We start from the raw sequence: 18,768 nt of genomic DNA on the forward strand, positions 1-18,768 counted from the left end.
AACGTTATTTAAACACTCCTGTCAGTGGTTTTAATGTTGTGGCTGATCGGTGTATGGCCTCACATTAAGTCATAAATATGGGCTAAATAAAAAAAAATTAAAATTAAGAAAGTCTAATCTATGTGCATAGTGCACAACACAAATGTATAAAATTAGCTGCCGCCTGTTGCATAACTGAAAGGAACATAATGTGATATTCAGGCTGTGCTCTGTTGGAGATGTTGTGGTGCACAGCGCACACTAGTGGTCTAGACCTGCAACTCTTCACACAGCCTAATTTCAACACCATTATCAATGACAGAAACACATTACAGAAAGGCAATAATATTTTATTCCAGTGATGAACAAGGTACAGTATGTATAGAATAAGTCGTTTAGAGGTCCCACTTTGTTGTCAGGGACCTCTCATGCTATGACAACACAGTGGTATGCATTCAGTATGTTTAGCATGCGTTCAGGGGAAAAGGACCCCCCAAAGCTCTTAATGAAATGAACTACACTACAGAATGCAAAACCGTGTGAACAATAAAGGTTGATAATCACTTAGCCCGGCCATTCTTACAACAACAACGGGCAGACGGGTCGAAGCAAACTACTAGTTTAAGTAATGTATGTATAAAATATTTACAGTACAGTTTTTTTGTGGCTTGCACTGTCACCCTGCATTCATACTCATATGCCTATTCACTTCCTGTTGGTCATTTAGGGCAAAATAGTCCTACTAATTCTCTACCTGGCAAAAGTCTAAAATTCAGAAATCTGTCATAATTGCGTGATAACATTTCACAGTATAAAAGAAACATCTTAACTAACCTCGCGACTAAGGCTTCACTATTATAACTGGAAATATACTTAACAAGTCCTTTTAATCATATGTAAATCTAAAAAGAGCCCGTCTCTGCGTGTTGCTCTTCAAAGCCAAGAGCACAACTTAATTAGATCTCTCTGCAAAAAACATGAGCAAAAATAAATTAGCATCAAGCGAACGCTAACAGCCCTCTGAGTCCACCCGGTGTGCACACGGTCCGTGACAATCTGACAGGGCAGTACATCGCACCATAAGGACACATCATGTGCATAGTACTAGTCTTAAAATCAGACATACAGTAAGTACAGTTCAGTGACATGCAAATAGTAAGTACAGAAAAAATCCAGTCCCTTTATCATACACTCAACATATAAGTGCTGAAGTAATTAGTGTGTGGAAGCATTAATTGTTATAATCAATATTGTGTCAATATTCTAAGTCAACTAGAGACACATTAAGAGAATTCATCTAAACTGGCACCAACACCTGGAAAAGGGGGAAACAAATTAATAAACAAAAGGAAGAAAGTGGGGAAATTGTGCTTTAGGATGTAAAAGCACATCAATAAATAAAAACTAAAAATCCATTTATAAGTAGAAACACTTGCAGAGCAGTGGCCTCCGGCCAAAGATGACACCAGGTTTCAAGCTGAACTCCTCTACAGATGTGTCATGCATAGATTTGTACATAAAGTCTGCATCTGTACTATGCCTTCATCTCGACCTCGCCTCAGTAGCCTGTTCCAATGGTTCAATAAGGAACGTTAAGTTTAAAGTTTTTGGTGTCCTAAAATGTGCAGTTTCAAAATAACATCAGTGACTCTTAGGTTATAAAACAAATCAAACGAGTAGAAACATTCACAATTTGTAACTTGAGGTTAAATTTTCACTGTTTTCCATTTTCAGCAAAGACATCCATGTGAAACAAATACATGACACTCAGTATCACAACACAAAACGTTGTTTGTCTAAAAAGTCTTTCGCTAAAAAAAGAAAAAAAAACCCTACAGAATAAGTCAATCTGCTGCAGTTCCATGAATTGATAAATTCACAGTAAATACACTTATATCGTATATTTGTCGAAATAAAAAAAAGATTCACTAGAAGCGTAAGCTTTGCAAAAGAAAAAAATCGTGTTTTTTCTATGCAGTCTCGTATTAATTAATGATGAATCTTCACAAAGCACTAGGTCAACAATTAAAGCTTTCTATTCATTTAAATAAATGAGATTTAAAAAACAGGAATAAGCGAGTGAATGTGTAGAAATAGCTTATACAATATTTGCATTGGGAAAGTGAACACATGCACTCGGTGAAGTAAACATTTTTTCACTCCTCTAACCTCAATAAGCTGTACACACCCTTGTTTTAAATATATTACAAAAACTGGGCACCGCTACTCTGGAGCAGAGTGAACCAGACAATCGTTGTCAAGAAGCCTGCTCTACTTAAGAAAACCACGGTAATGGTGAAGACAACCGCGTAAAACCATCTCCACCTCCAGTTCCCATGCCCCGTATACCTGAAAGTATTGTCGAGTTAAGACAAGGAGAAACACTAGCTAGTGGCTAACCTACGATAAAACCAGAATCTGTACAGTTGAAGCCTGAGACGGAGCATGCTATGACTATAAAAGCATGCAGGATAGGAAGTCGAGAGTGGGCATGGCGAAAAGGATCGAAGGTTCAACGTTCAGGAGGGGAGGAGCCTCTCCTGGAAGGTTCCCATGTGAGAGTCACAACCTCAAATTGAGCAGGTGTAAGAGGAGAATAAAAGCGTAGGAAATAAAAGTGCTTAGATAATAAATTTCAGTAGGCGTAGGCTGCCAGTACTGTGGTGAGTAAAGGGGCGTGGCGCTGTGTGGTAGCAGGCGGGCAGATGCCAGCGTGCACACTGCATTAAACAGCGTGCATCAGGAAAGAGCTTCATCCTCTCCCACGTAGGGCAGTTCCATGCTCCTCATGGCGTCACCGCTCTCCTGTTTCCTAAGTAACACACCAGAGACATAGCATTAGCTGCGGCAGTACTGCAGGCACATGTCAGCCCTGCATCGCGGAGCAGAGGAACAAATAAGCAACTATTTAGCTGTTATGTAAGGCGAGGCGGAGGAGAAGTTAGTTTTAAAAGGTCATACTTTGTACGGAGGAGAAACTCGAGAACTTAAATGGGGAAAGTTTGATCAAACGATGTTCATCATTTTCATTATAAGACGCGATGACGTTCATACGTACATCGTTACAGGGATGTCCATTCATTTCAGGAGAAGAGTGCTTCATGCAAGAGATGAGTAACAGTGATAAAGATAATAAAGATAAGTGGATGGTTTTGGCTCTGGAAGCGTGGGTAGAAATGATTCTTGCTTTTATTATAATTATTACTTTATGCTCCTTTTTAAGGCAAATGTCCAGTTTTCTTCGAGTTGCTGCCTTGCATAATAACATGTTAATGCCAATCAATACAACAACACAAAATGCAGCCTTAAATGTTACTAAAAAACTAGGGTCCACACATCTGTGATATGGTGCCAAAACTACACTGATCACACATAACATTATGACCGCCTTCCCAATATGGTCCTCTGTGGTTCATCCCACAGATACATGATCAGTTTGGGATCTCTTGAATTTGGAGGCCAGGTCAACACCTTGTGCTGTTCTTCATTCTTCATTGCTATGGGGCGGTGGTGGCTGGTCTGGTCTCGGTAGATGGTACATGTCTAAGACGGTCAATGTTATTCACTTCTCCCGTCAGGGGTCATAATGTTATGCCAGATATGTGTAGAATAATATGGGACATTACATAAGGGGATCACAAAGTAATTCCTACAGGTACTTAAGATCTACTCTTGCTACTGTTGTTGATAAATTGCGTAATTTGTTAAACACAGATCAGCCGCAACATCAAAACCACTTGTTTAAAATCGTCTAGGTGTCTCCTGTGCCTCCAGAACAGTTCTGATTCATTGGAGAATGGACATAAGCCTTCTGAGGGTGTCCTGTGTGTCCACCAGGATGTTGAGTCGAGTTGAGGGGAGAGACTCCTATGATTATTTACGTGATTACGTGACATGTCAGTGAGGACCAGTGGCTTCAATGTTGTGGCTGATCAGCATATAATCAAACTGCACTGCATGGCTCATGCTGCATTAATATCACCCTCGTACATAAAGCAGACAACAAATTATGTTGCGAGGATGATACAGTCTGAATTATCTCACAGCTTTCCCAGAAATGGCCGGTACAAACACCCCTAAACTAACCAGACGCACAGGAGTGTTTGACCATCACAGTCATGTTGGGAAATAGAGCTGCTTACATCATGCAAGGAGTCTTTAAGCGTTCTCTCTAGCACTTAAACAGTACTACAGCAGGCAGCAGTTGTCCTAATATCATTTACCTTTTTTGGTTACAATGAATGTAGCAGTATCTCACTTTGCCTGCTCTGCCTTTCCTACAGGGCAGGAGAGAAATAATAACAGTCTACTTAGAGTTTGTCAGACATTGGGTGGCTACATTGACACCGTCGAGGTGTAAGAGTTCCTAGCAGTTCTACGAGAGAAGATGTCAGCGACAGCACACTGATTATTACTGCAAAACCTTGTAGCGTCTGTAGTTTGACTGTCAGCGATCCTTACGTGAGCCTCTGTCCTGCAGCACACAAACCGCTGCGGTCCTCTTTCCGGCCCCAATCGAAGGGGTTCCCAAAGGAGCGCTTCCTCAACATGGTCCTCACCAGAATCTGCAAAAAAGAAAAAACAAAGATTTAATTGTTATGTAAGGCAAACGTAAGCTCAAATATATGTACGCATGAAAAAAGGTAGTTTGAACTATGATTATAAAGTCATGTCATTTTTACAGCAACATTCATCAAACACCATCTAAAATCCATCTGTAACGTGCACATAAAGAATTTAAGCAGATTACTGCTAACTGTGATAACGAATGACGGCAGATATGGTATAATCTGGTGCATTTGGCATTTTCTAAACAGTTAGAGGATGTTTTCTTAGCTGCTGCCATGTCTGGCTAAATGATAAGGTTTCAAGGTTCTGATAATATTTAGTATTATATCCAAGCAAAACAATCACAGCAATGTGTTAGAAATACAGAAAATAATCTCAACATCAAAAAAAATGTGCTAATACTGAGCTCCTTTTCATTCCTCACCCACTGTCACTAAAATGAGCTGCACTGATGTGTGAAATTTCACTTAATGACACCTGAGGCGGAAGCAAACTAGACTCGGGTGCGACCGAGGTGTGTGTTAACGTCGGTTGGATGAGGTCAGACGCTCACCACTGTTGCCAGGCTGGGGATGTGTTTAACCGAATTCTCCACTTCCTCTTCGGTCACCTCGATTAGCATACAGCAGTTGTCATCCTCGGGGGGAAGAGGCTCGGCGCCGTGCCTCGTCACCCATGGGTGCACCTGCATGCAAGCATGTCAAATATTTAGGTTATTTACTGAAAACATGCAATCGAGATACAATTTGAGGTGTGCATGTTGCAAGCAAGTACACGTGACACATGCATGTTTAATACAGTCTTATCTATATAAGCCCTTCATGCTGCCCATTGATCGCACTATGAAATAAGAGCCGTATCAAGATTGATGTAAACTGATAGAGATGACAGCTAACAGGGTAAGCAGGTTATTGATGCACTCTCACAACGGTATTAGGAACAAAAAAATCAAACATTGTAGTGAGTCCTGTCCTGATTGGTCGTCAGTCTGAAGTTGACACACAGCAGAATTTCAACACGTTACTTTTCCTCCAAAGTGCTCTTTTGGGAAATACATCTCATGATAACCTAATCGCGGTTTAAAAAGTAGAGCGTTTACCTTTATCTGTGGCACTGATATCCTCGTCTCCGGATTCTTGTCCAGCATTTTCAGCAACAAATCTTTGAGATCGTCGGATATGTCGGCACTGTTAAAAAGAGTCGCAGCGACAGGTGAAGCAGTATCCAAAATCAAATACTTCAAGTGGCTGATAAAAACAGCCCCTGACAGCCTTTAACATGATGACATCAAAGAGCAGAGCTTACTGTTCTGGTAACACCACAGGCTGTGTCTTGATTTTCTGATGAAGACTGAGAATGCGCTCATCCATAAAAGGACACTGTGAAAACAAGAAGCGCACTGGTTTTAAATGAAGACCAACAGATTATCAGAAATCTTAAAAACGACCATTTACCCTGGTGCACACTCACCACTCCAAAGACAAAGCAGTAAAGCGTCACTCCCATGGCCCAAACATCCAAAGCCTTTGTGAAGAAAGAGAATGCAAGCTGAAATCTACAACATCACACAACAATATACGGCATAGTTGTCCAAAAAGGTTCCTGCATTTCTGATAAATCATCTCCAGAGGGCAGTAGTTAGCTGAATGTCGCTTCACCTTTCCAGAGAAGTTCTTTCTGGTCTCAGAGAGCGCCTCAGGGGCAAGAAACGCCGGCGTTCCCACAGTGCTGGTCAGGAGGGCGTCCGCTCCCTCGAACTGGTTACTAACCCCGAAGTCTGCTATCTTGATGTGTCCGTCTTCTCCCACCAACAGGTTGGAAGGTTTGATGTCCCTGTGGATGATCCTCTGGTAATGTACTGTTAAAAATAATAATAAAAAAAAAAGGAACAAACCGTCATTACAGAAACATTTGATATTCTGATATAATTAAATAAGTTGTCGGCTTGACAAGGTGAAAGGAAAGTGGCCTGGACACGTGAGGAAGAATCTCTGGCAGCAGATAAATATTTCATCAAATACTCCCATCAACAGAAAAGATTACACCATGTTTAAGATGTGAGAATGAGAAAAAAATATAGTGTGTTGTACGTGAACTGTATTTTTTTAACCAAACTACCTTCACTGAGACTCAAGACAAACATGTTTTTCTTTGGCTATGATTACTGAGAATGAGCCCTGACTATTTTTGTGTCCCTGGTGCAGAGCCCTCCCTCTACTTTCCTTCGTACTAGTCTCCTAGACGACACGTGGAAAAACCTCTTCTCCTGCGCTGAAAGCATTAAGAGCCACTGAGAGGATGTGAAATGAGCCTTGTGGGAGGCTGGAGTCAAGAACAGCACAAGGGCTGTGTAAATGGCAGGGAAGAATTATAGGACGAGGGTAGATCTTAATAATACAGTAAAAGCTTCATCTTGTTACCACAATCATGTGATTCTGATTTAGGCGTTCACAGCCCTTCATAATAGACTTTTCTCTCATCATGGGAACGGTTTTACTAAATGATTACATACGTACCGTTAGAATGACGTGATATTATTGTTTTGAGCTTGTTTTGAAACACAACTGTGCAATTTGGAGGAGATAATTATCTTTAAAGGAAATGTTTCAAGGCTGAAAGTTCTTACTAAATCATAGCTCTGTATTTTTAACGCTCATGATACATAATATATACTGTATTTCTGAAGTGGGTTCAATATTCTTTTGAAGCCAAACCATCTTTTATTAAACATGACTGTGATAAGAAATAAAATAGAAACACAGAGTTTCCTTCCATGTGTGAAAATATATATGTAAATAAAAAAGAAAAGAAATAAACTGCTTGTATTGAATAAAACAGAATTACTGGGGTTTCCAGTTGGTTTAAAATTCACCAGTGGTGAGAGGTTGCACAGCGTGTCACCACTGTTCATGCAGAGACTCATGCAGGTTAGTGCTGATATGTGACATTTTAGCTTAAGTTTAAAAACTAGTCATTTAATCTTCCTGGGCAGAGTGCCCAAGTAAAGATTATTAGTAAAGACCAGTCATGTATGGGTAATGCTCCATGTTTTCAACATCAATAGCTGACTAAAGTGGAGTACTCCATCTATATCTATGTATCCATATAGCATTTTCTTTGGTAGTATGGTAGCAGCACTGCATCTCCATGTAACAAGAGAACTTCTAAACAGTGGGGAGGGGACGTTTAGAAAGAGAAGGGTCAGATCTTCACAAAAGAAAAGGGTAATGCTGAGAAACATCGAACTATCAGTATAATAAATCTTTATTGAATGCACCTAAAAAGTCCGCATAAGCCATAAGAAAGACGGAAAGGTGGAAGCGGCTGAATTGCGTTGACCAGATACAGTGGACTGCTCGGGGTCTGCAGCAGTCAGTACCTTTTACAAGTGGTACAAGGCAGGAAAAGAGGTGAATTGGCGTTTGGTGTCAGAGTCGTGATTCACCGACAAGAAAGACCGCCTTGTGTGGCCTAATCCAAACCAGTATCCAAGCTCCTGTAGCTACATTTTTCCACAATGTGAGCTAGTTAATACTAGTTCTAAAAGAGAGGCGTCAGTGCACACAGTGCATTACTGTTTGTTGTGGATGGAGCTGCGTAGCTGCTGCCCAGTCAAGGTGTCCATCCTGACCCCTGTCCACTATAAAAAGTGCCTACAATGGGCACGTGAGCATCAGAAGTGGGCTGCAGAGCAAAGCAATAGACCATACGGCTGGCCAGGGTGCTTTGTGACCCTTATGTGGGTAACATATGGCATTAGGATGAAAGCCTTGACATTGCCACTGGGTTGTGCTAGTCTGCAACAGTGTTCAGGTGGTGGCACATACAGTCATATAAATGCCAAGATCCAGGTTTCTCAGAAGAACACAACAGCATAACATGATCTCGGGCGTTATTCACTTCACCACTCGGTAGTTTTAATGTCGTGGCTGAATCTGCATCGAATCCCAGCATATCGAGATGAATAACAAATTAACTGAGAGATATTAGAGGCACGACGCAGTCAACACATTCTTACAGGCTGAGTCAAGACAAACGAGAGGTTTGAGGGACTCACAGTACTCGATTCCCCTGAGCAGATCCTGGAAGTAAAAACGTGCTTGGTCCTCACTGAAAGGTTTATCTGCTGGCACCTCCATCACAGCCCTGAATACACATTAAGGCACATAATTAGGCACGCACACACACACACACACCGACACACGCACAATTAGCAATCATATCTAATGAGGTTGAGCTCACTCCAGTGGCACATTCATTACCATAAAAGAGACTTAGCTTACCCTTTCTTCACCAGCTCAAACACTGCGACAGAAACACAGATGAGGTTAGAGACAGAAGCTTTTAAGCTACCAAGACATACACACATCTTAAAAACGACTTATTTTTACAATAAGTTTATTTTATTATCGGTTTGCGCACAAATCTATCAATGCGTGATGTCTGAAGGATAAATGCAGCAACGTACCCATGTACAGATGGTCCTCGCTGGGGTCATCCAAAACCTGGCACCGCATCACAGAGGAATGGAAACAACAGTGAGTGTACACACAAACACAACAGATCACCTTTTTGTGTCACGTAACACTGAATACACCTTGACCTTGTTGGTGAGATCAGTATCAGCACTGAGTGTGCAACCATTGCACAATTGTTTGTATTTTATTCTGTGATCTCATGTTGAAATTAAATTCCTCACCTCTACTAGTTTGACTACATTAGGATGGTCCAGCTTTTTGAGGATGGCAATCTCTTGATAGACTCGCTCCAGCGGCCCTTTAGGTTGACACGGACCCTCGGGGGCTTCCCTGGCTCCTCGAGGAGGAGGTCTCCCTGAGGCCGCAATGTAGAAGAGACCACGCGGAAACAAAGGCAGGGTGGACTTCAGTATTGATATGCAACATGCAGGTACCACTGCGGTATTATCGGACTTTGCTTTCTGCTGTGTTAACCATCTGGCTCCAGACTTACGTGGGAAACCTGCCTGTCTCATCAGCCTCTTCTTGGACAGCACCTTCATGGCCTGCAGCAGAGAGAGGGAAAAATGGATTTGAGTTGGAGGAGGATGAGAGGAGAGGAAGAACAGGTGGGACAAGTCCAGTGGGAAATAGATCCAAACACAAAAATGGACAGAAAGGTGGTGGGTGAGTAGAACGAGATCCAGCTCAGTGATATGAAACCTATTTGACAGTGCACCCACTCAAACACCTACAGATGACTGTCCAAACACCTAGAAATTTCCCTCTGATTGGTGTCATCAGCACATAAGACAAGAACTACAAAAGAAGACACTGGCTGTTTTTGTGCTGTCAGTCCCGGTGTGGAATTACTGACACATACTCAAAACATGCACTACAAATAGTATTAGTATTATTTCAAACACAAAATTTAGTCCCTTATTTTTAGATGCTAGACCACAAACAGAATTGACCTTTTTTGTCTTTTGTCTTTTTTAAACTAATGTCTCAGTGGATGCTTGTCAAATGTTAACACATGAGCATCAAGACAGCCTACGTTCATGCAGTGAAAATGTCAAGTTGGTAAGTAGTCACACGTGTCCCCGACCATTTCTTCAGCTGACACCTATCAAGCCAGTGCTGAAGAACGAGAACAGTCTGCGACAGCTACATTTGATATATTTTCTGTCCGGGGCGGCGAGGGCGAGGGGGGCAGACTTCGCGTTTGATAGTCTCAGTGCCCTCGTTTATTACGGCAATGGTATAATCACTACATGTGACATGTGGCCTTTGTCACTTGGGAGGAATATTAAAATAATCCGCATGTCATTGTCAGTCGCCATCGTGCAGCTTAATGAGAATTGCAACAATAATCATGAACAGTAAAAGAACGTGTTATTATCTGGAGACATTTTTTTTTTTTTTTTTTTTTTTTACATGTGGAGGTTTCATATCACACATCACATCACATCATATGACAAGGGTGGGGGGTTGGGGGGGGTGATTATTGTGATGTTAGCCCGTGTGTGTGGTGCGTGCATGATAAGTGTTAAAGAACGAGAAAGAAATGAGACATACAAAGACGGTGTTAAAAGAAAACAAAATAACGAATCTTGATCTCTGAGTGAATGAAAAGCTCACATAGTACGTGTTATCATCCTCGTTGTAAGCCAGCTTCACCACACCATAGGAACCCTGGAAAATAAAAAAAGACGGAGCCAAAAGTGAGGTTGAGCAGCTGTCAGTTCTTCATGTGAGAAAAAAAAAATCTTACCATGTGCAACACAAACATTAAAAATACATACAAATACACACGGGGACAAATACACAAACACATTCACACCAGAGAGGCGTGTGGGCTGACAGTGTACACTGAAAGAGTACCAGCTGCTTCAAAGTTAGAAAAGAGAAATTCAAATCATCTCTTCCTCTCGTTTTTTTTTTTCAGGCTAATTAAGGAAACTGGATCTGGTTTGGGCTATCGAGCTCTCCCCCTGCCCACACGCAGGAAATTCAGGATAAAAAGTAGGTCCAATTAGTAGCCCGTGTGCACAAATTTATACACAAAAAACAACAAACAGCGAGAGACGGGGAGAGAGGGCAGCAGGATGGGTTCCTGCTGGGGGAGCAGATTGCAGATTGGAGAGGCAGCACAGAGCTCATCCTACAGTCCCACAGATGATCTGATACCAGGAGTCTCTCCAACAGTCCTAAAGGGCTTTAATTGTCTCCACTGGGATCCAAACCACACACGTTAACATGTCTACCTACATGTGGAAACACACAGATATGCACATACTGACTTACAAACCCTGTAAATCTACAACGTGCATACACTCACTCACTCACTCACTCACTCTTATATCCACTAAGCCTTGCACAACCCTTAGAGAGCGCTATTTATACCATCCTCTCATCCATCTTCCAACTCTCCCATGGCCCCGGTAGTTTACGCAGAGTTTGGGAAATGAGGACAGCCGGAAGAGAGGATATCAGAGGCTGTTACCGCATGTCCTTGATGATGTGAGCTACTTGACAGACATGCAGTAGGCGGAAGGGCGAAGAAAATGGGAGCGTCAGTGAAAGGAAGCAATCAGTGAGTTGTCTCTGATGGTACCTTTCCAATCTCATCTTTCAGCTTGTACTGGTTGAGCTGAACGCAGTCCTGGAAGAGAGGGAAAGAGGAGAGGAAAGAGAGAAGACAGATCTCAAATCACTTCATACTCGCAACGTAAACATTCTCACTCAATCTGCTTCTCCTACAAACGGCAAACGAAATCGTGCACATCGATCATTCGATTAAATTATTTTTCCTTTTCTTTTCTTCACTTGTCTTCCGAATCAGGACAAATTGTTTTGTTTGAAATATTGTTTTGGACTATACAACTGATGGTTGTGTAGCCGTAGACACTTCCTGAGTGGTTATAAGCAGTAAGGAACTGCCCTGACTATTGTTTGTCTCATTAAATATCCATTTCTAAATGTCACTGATTTGATTCGTGAACTCTATACGACCCTTAAAGTACTGTCAGTCACCACACATGGAAGCCTTACCAAAGATATCTCCAAATATTTCACCTTATTAACATGTGACTCTGTAAATTCTTCTCACACACCGAACTGAGATCAAAGACCTGCCAGCAATAGTGTGCGTCTGTGTCTAACTCCTCTGGGAAAACGGAAGAGTTCCTATTAGCTGGGAGGCTAGGAAGTTAAGGAAGCTCTACAAACAGATGGCGGCCGGTTTAATGTGCCATGATCCTAGCAGGGACTCTACCTTCATTTACATCTACATCTAACATGTGTCACCGTTCTTATCTATGCCTATGCATACTGTAAAACCTTACCTTGTCATCCACAAACCTTTGTCTCTACCAGTGTGCTGCTGCTTTTAAGACAAATGCAAAAGTAGGTCTACTTACTTTCATGTAAGTGTGATATTATGACACAGTAGCAGATGTTCTGATGGAGTACCTTCGAAAGAGCCGAGCTCAGTGTGAACATCAGTTAGTTTGTTCATTCATGTGTAATGCTTTATGCTGTACGAAGCCCTTAAGGGAATACACTAGGTGAGATGGTGCAAAGATGCTAAATTATATCATCATAATTATTATTACATTCATTATTAACCTTATATAAGTGGATTTCCTGCAATTTCCTGATCATCTCATCAGACAACAATACAAGTTTGGCTTTACAGAGGGTGGATATTTAAGTAACCTCCGTAATAACTATAACAAGAAGGAATTTCAGCATTATTTTGACTTAATATTAAGCAATATTAATATACTTGCTTTAGCTTACCTGAAGGTCTGTGATGGAAACACTGTGGGACTCCACGGTGGGCCGGCGGGGCAAGCGTGGAGAGGAGTGTGGTGATGTGATGGGGGAGTACGGTAATGATGGGTAAATATAGCGTCCATTGAGTCCGGGGGAGCTGCAGGGCGAAGTTGCAGTTTGCGAGCGCTCCTGCAGAGACAGCTTCCTGTCTGACAGGCTTAATCTTCCCCTTTGCTCTTGGCTTTCAGGTAGCAGAGCCTCCGGCCGACCGACGGTATGGGACAGCAGGTCGCAGGAAGGGGTCCGGAAAGGTGCTGCCACAGAGGAAGCTGGCTCAGGCATCTCAGAGCTGTCCATTTCTTCTACCTGACATTTGATATATTGAAAGGGTTTTATTTTCCATCATTGTATGACAGCGTTTGCCTTTTTCTTATATGATGGTGGTCAGTTTGTAGCATGTGTCCATGTGCTTATTTTCCAGCACAAGGCAATAGTGTAGAATTAATACACACCTTTACAACACAATCAAACTGTGTCTATGTTGATTCTACTCATAATTTTATTCAGTAGAGAGTCTCATGTCCAATTAGTTCGATCTCTTGAACATGTAGTGTCATCTTACCTCCTCCTCCCCAGCCTCTCCGGGTGGCCTGCTGGGTTCATACTCTGTAACGACGATGAGAGACTCCATGGGGTCCGGAGAGGGTGTCTCAGAGTGGGTGTTCAAAGGAGGCGCAGGGCAGCTGCACAGCAGATCAGGCAGAGGCTGTGATGGTTGCACTGGCGGTGCATGACTACTGCAGGAGGCCGGGGGCTCAGCAGAGGGCCAGGAGGTTACATGACAAGGAAACATGGTGCCTCTTCACAAAGACTGACAACCACTGCTCCATCAGGTGGGAACTTCAGGGAGAATTGCGCCTAAGGTACAACAGCAAATTGCAGTATAAGGAAATGCATGTGTAGAACACATATTGGCCTTTCAATAGCTGCTATTTTCTGATTTATACAGACACTGTCCTCCTTAAAAGGCTACCCCAAAAATTGTACTACTCTTCATTCTTCAAATTCCCTAATAATGATAAGTAATAATACCCCACTTCCTCCACCAGCATTTCCTCTTTTCTAAATAGATGGCCACCATTAACGTGCAATTCTCAGAAACACACAACCACATTGTACTTTCTTCGCTTAAAGATGAATTTATTATCCCTTAGGAAAGCTGGTTTAACACCCAATACCATCAAAGGTACTTCAAGCCATCTTAACAATTAGACACAAATCAGTAAGACTTTATCAGCTTTGAGCCTATTCCAGCATGATGTTTAAGCATGTTCTGCATAACATAAGTACTCAAAACAAATTACTAGTTGAGAAATATAGGTCGGTCTTATTATTACCTATTATTATCATTACCTAAATCTTTGATGTACTCTTAAAAATAAATCAACTTGAAGTCAGTGTAAATTCAAAAATGCTCATTTTACTTAAACTGTAGAGCCACTAGTGTACAGGGCTTCCCTGGTTTGAGTTGTTCTGACGGGGTGATCAAAGGCCAAATAATCCCTTTCTATCCCCTGGGGTACCACAGGGATCTGTGCTCGATCCACTGTTCTTTTTAGTATGCTACCTACTTTGGTTTGAATATAACATGATCTCTCTTACTACTGCTACTATAACAAGGTTGGAGTGTTTGCCATCTATTACGGTGGCTTGAATTGCACATCATTGTCATGTGCACATGGGTTGCAGAGCGGCAAAGGAATAAATCTACATATTCAGATTTTAATGTTTGCAAAACAACGACTAGAAATAATAGCCCTAACTATAAATAGTTTAAGTGCTTCCAACTCAGTTATTCCATGTCACATTAATGCAAAATAACCTGAAGATGTTACGTTACACATTAGACTTTGATTTCCGCTAAATGTAGCTGGTACCGCATTAGAGGGATTATAGGGAAAGAGACGAAAAACCACATTTTAGCCTTTAATATATTAATTAACCACAACTTTACTTAGAGAGGCCATGAAACATTATATGCATACAGGAAGAATAAATCTTGATGAACAATGACTTGATCCATTGGAAATATTACTCCCTCTGTGTATGGTGGATTTCTGTGACCATGCAAGAACTGACTTAAAGAAACTGTGAAGTGGGAGTTGAGATGGATAAATAAAACTAAGGACAGCAGTATCTTTTTAGCCAGGAATAACTAACAGCTGGCATAAATCTTCAGGCAAAGTTTGTATGCACACATCAGGATTAATTACCAGCACAGCTGGAGCAGCACAAACGAACCTGTGGGTGTAATGAAAAGGTGTGGGGAAAACAATCAGAGATGCTATTCACTAGCTTTGAAACATAAGCAGATACAGCTCTCTCCATATGAAACATCCGTGGAGCCTAGACTTTTCCCACACACTTTGTTAAGTGCTAATTAATGCATGCAAACACGTCTAGTGTCACAAATTTCAGCTCTAAGTGGAAAGAATTCATGCATCTATAAAGGCAACAGGCTCGGCCTGCGTTTAATGTCACTTATACAACACAGTTAATTATTATCTGTACAGCATCTAACCAAAAGCCTTTTTTCATCATTTGAAGAGCATCATTTCCATCTGTAAGTCCACTCAGCCTATTATCTACTCATTACCTTTGAGAGGAATGGAGAGAGATGGAAAGCTGAGAGGAAACGAAAAACAAAAAAACAAAAAGACAGAGGGTTCTGCTTGATTTCTTTCGGGTTGTTGACAGGATTGTGGTTCTGCCAGTGTGTAGGAGCAGTATATCTCACAGACACAGAAAAACAAGGGGATGCGATAAAGTAAACAAGGCTGTGGGAGCTTCAGCCAAATTGAGAATGAGAAGCATGTGTGGGAAGAGACACCCACTCCAGGTGGCTTCTCTACCTCCTGTGTGAGCCTACAATATATACAGTGTAAGACTAAATAATTGACTGTCTGGTCTCTTTTATTCACTTTAAAATAAAAATTAGAATTACAAAAAGTACCCACTCATCATCACTAGTGTAAGATTCAATGTCACTCTCGCATGTTACAGATTCATCTTTTCCTAAGCTGCGTAGTATTTAAATTATTTCTATTATTCTATTATTCTAGTACGCTGTATTGAGCATTTCTGATTATCAGAAGAATTCAATCTAGAGGAATTCAGCTGTAATTAAAACTCTTAAAAAGCACGTCTGACTTCTAACCCGCACTATGACTTACACCAAATGAACACAATATCCCCTTAACAGACTATTCAGCTTCAGTAGAGTACAGAAGAATACAGAGACACGACCCTGAGTGAAACTTGCTGCTACCGTCTTCAAGCTTTTTATACCCAGAGACGAGAGACGACTTGCGAGACTTGACCTACTTTGATCTCAAATAAATGGTAAGACCCACATCAGAGGCCTGTTTTTATTCGCATGACAGCGTGACTGGGCAGTTTTTAAGCTAATGTCATTAAAAAGTCTTGACATTATCACTTGGAACTAACAATGACACAGCCAGGTTGAAACAATAGCAATCAGCAATAATAATTACACTGAAGCTGACAAAGCTCGAATTTAACTTTGTTTATCAATCTGTTACAGCACAGTAAGTCATTCACACAGGGTAATGCTACTGTGTTTCCAAGTTTTTATAAAAACAGGAAAAATCAAACTCTTGCCAGACATCCTTGCTAACAAGCGCAACAAGAACTAAACATAAGGAAGCTCCGGTCTCGGCGGACTGAAACGGCACAGCGCCTAAGCTGATGTCTAACCTGAGATACTACATACCATACATAACTCCCTGATCCCTGGTGATCACAGCAACCACGTCGAAGAACAGGGAGTAACATTTGAGCCCTGTGTGACACCAACAGATGCCCAGCCCCAGATGCCGTAGGACGCCTCTTATCATAACAAAGTCACATGACCTGACCTTCACTATCCCGGCAGGAGGGGAGGGGAAGAGGGGACTTATCAGAGCTTGTAGGAGGCCGAGCCATGTACAGCATTAATAACAACACTGGCGGAGTCCTACGGACACACCAGTACAACAAATGGGCCATCTGGACCAGAGGAGGATCTCCAGCTTCATTAAAAGATCAAGTGGGCCACTCTGTTCGCAAACCGTGGAGCGGCATAAGAGATGAGCTCCGGTAAATGGAAGGATTCATGCTCGTGGTCAACTTGGACTGATGCTTTACAGCAAAACCACAACTGAATATTACAGAGGGAAAACTTAATTGGCAGCTTAGATATTTAACTTCAAAACGTACCAAAATTGAGCAATGTTGCCAAACACTCGCGCTGTTCAAGGATTATGTTTTGCAGTTAATCATCAGAAAATATGTCTTAATTCACAATTAGCTTAATCTAATGTCCGTCTTTTTCTTTTAATAATCATAATACTAAGTGGTTTACAATGTTTATTAAATAGTTGGTTATCATATATTTAACCTTTAAAGTGTTACACTGTAACCACTGAAACACACGCGATACTGCCAGCCGCTCCTTAAAGTGTGACACGCATCTACAGAATAAGGAACTGAATGGTCAAAGGATTTTCAGTTCTCTAAAACCCCCCTTCAAGGCTGTGTTAACATTCAGTTTATGATGAAACAGCGTAGGAAAGGCGGCAATTCAACCTTTTGGAAGATCCGGTTTGTGTTTCTGTTAGTTAGCCCAGCACACTGACTTAAAAACAGGATTGCCAAACATGTGTTGGTACAACACAACACAATCTGACAGCGCCACAACAACCCAAAATGAAAAACAGTGTCTAATAAACAGCTTTTCTGAAAACTATAACCATTTTTTAAGCTAAGACTAAGTGCATGACTGTTGTTTTATAAATGCTGTCAGTATTGTTCCTAATGAAATGGGAAGTGAGTGTAGAGTAGCACCAAAAACGGAAGAGGTGTTTTCCTTATAGAAATAAGATCATAATATAACAGCAAATCACAGCCCATATTATGTACCTGCATAGTTTGCTATTCGCTTTCAATCAGACATTTCAGATCTGTCAACTCCCATTTCTCTTGTGAATTTAACAGCAATGTTGCCATGACACTTAAAAAAATAGTGAAATAATAAAGAAAGGATTTAACGGGGGGATAGGAAGTTAAACGCTGGATTTAGTTACGTGCGATAAACACATGAAATGCCTTAAAAATGCAACGATGTTACATAATAACAACAGACAATCGTTGCCTCTGCAGTTGCACACACACACAAACACACACGAGCATTGAGTTACACCTAAATGTGGCGCTTCCGTGACGAGGTTTTTCTTTCTCTACTACGGTACCGGGGTAACTCACTCTCAAGTGAGACGTCGTTTTAACCGTGGTTGTAACCGGTGCTGTAAATGTTGTGTTGTGGTCACCGTCGAGTCGCCGTCGTCCCGAGGTCCCAACAAAGCTAACTGAGCTCCAAGCTGGCTAACGTTAGCAGCTGCCGCATCTGTCAAGATACAGATGTTGCCAGACGCCGGAGTGAAGGATGCGAGTAACGTTCACGTAGCCTCAGAAGATAAGTAAAAAAAATAAAAAATAAATAAACAACGTGGGGGAAAAATGCTTAAAACCTTACCTTAATAAAAACGTGTTACTGTAGGCCTACGAGAGAGAATTGCGAGGTCCCCTTCTCCGTCTCCGTCTCCGGCTGCGGTTTAAGTGGCTCCTGCCCTACGACTGCTAGCTAGCTGTGTGAGAAAATGTACAAGCAGACTGGTAACCGATGTTGTGATGGACCAATGAAGCTGAACCCGCTGGTCCCGTGCTTCACACCGAGGAAGTGTTCAGAGCAGACATTTCTAAAGCGTTATATTCTGATTTTTATATATATATATACATATAAAAAAAAAAAACTAGGTTACACCCGCGGAGCAGGTGCACGCCGCCCTTTGTCCTCCTTTAACTCCCTACTTCAACACACTGACTGTGTTGTGAGGCTTCCACACAAATACACTTGATGTTTTGT

At 41.5% G+C, this 18,768-nt stretch overlaps 1 protein-coding gene across 4 annotated transcripts; it reads right to left on the bottom strand.

Annotated features, from left to right (window-relative positions):
* Window positions 1–313: 313 nt before the first annotated feature.
* On the bottom strand, window positions 314–18,745 carry LOC124996617 (calcium/calmodulin-dependent protein kinase kinase 2). Of its 4 annotated transcripts, XM_047569821.1 has the most exons (19): window positions 18,379–18,745; window positions 18,108–18,249; window positions 13,408–13,703; window positions 12,810–13,151; window positions 11,623–11,670; window positions 10,647–10,700; window positions 9,520–9,571; window positions 9,248–9,381; window positions 9,017–9,053; window positions 8,832–8,853; window positions 8,606–8,694; window positions 6,207–6,406; window positions 6,019–6,072; window positions 5,854–5,927; window positions 5,648–5,735; window positions 5,102–5,233; window positions 4,441–4,544; window positions 4,203–4,256; window positions 314–2,791 (listed from the first exon to the last, which is right to left on the bottom strand). In XM_047569821.1, exons 3-19 carry the CDS (start codon window positions 13,636–13,638, stop codon window positions 2,719–2,721), a joined length of 1,788 nt encoding a protein of 595 aa, XP_047425777.1. In that variant the 5' UTR covers window positions 13,639–13,703; window positions 18,108–18,249; window positions 18,379–18,745; the 3' UTR covers window positions 314–2,718. The 4 variants fall into 4 exon arrangements, with proteins under 4 accessions (XP_047425777.1, XP_047425776.1, XP_047425778.1 ...); XM_047569820.1 differs by lacking the exon at window positions 18,108–18,249; XM_047569822.1 differs by lacking the exons at window positions 18,108–18,249; window positions 18,379–18,745 and adding an exon at window positions 16,579–16,624.
* Between the last annotated feature and the right edge of the window lie 23 nt (window positions 18,746–18,768).

The sequence above is a fragment of the Mugil cephalus genome, chromosome 19, assembly GCF_022458985.1.
Source record: "Mugil cephalus isolate CIBA_MC_2020 chromosome 19, CIBA_Mcephalus_1.1, whole genome shotgun sequence".
NCBI lineage: Eukaryota > Metazoa > Chordata > Actinopteri > Mugiliformes > Mugilidae > Mugil > Mugil cephalus.

Coding starts and splice junctions, on each gene's coding strand:
- LOC124996617 (XM_047569820.1), bottom strand. CDS start 13,638: ATGTTTCCTTGTCATGTAACCTCCTGGCCCTCTGCTGAGCCCCCGGCC. Junction 6,407..8,605: donor GCTCAGGGGAATCGAGTACT/GTGAGTCCCTCA, acceptor TATTTTTAACAG/TACATTACCAGAGGATCATC. Junction 6,073..6,206: donor GAAAGAACTTCTCTGGAAAG/GTGAAGCGACAT, acceptor TTCTTCACAAAG/GCTTTGGATGTTTGGGCCAT.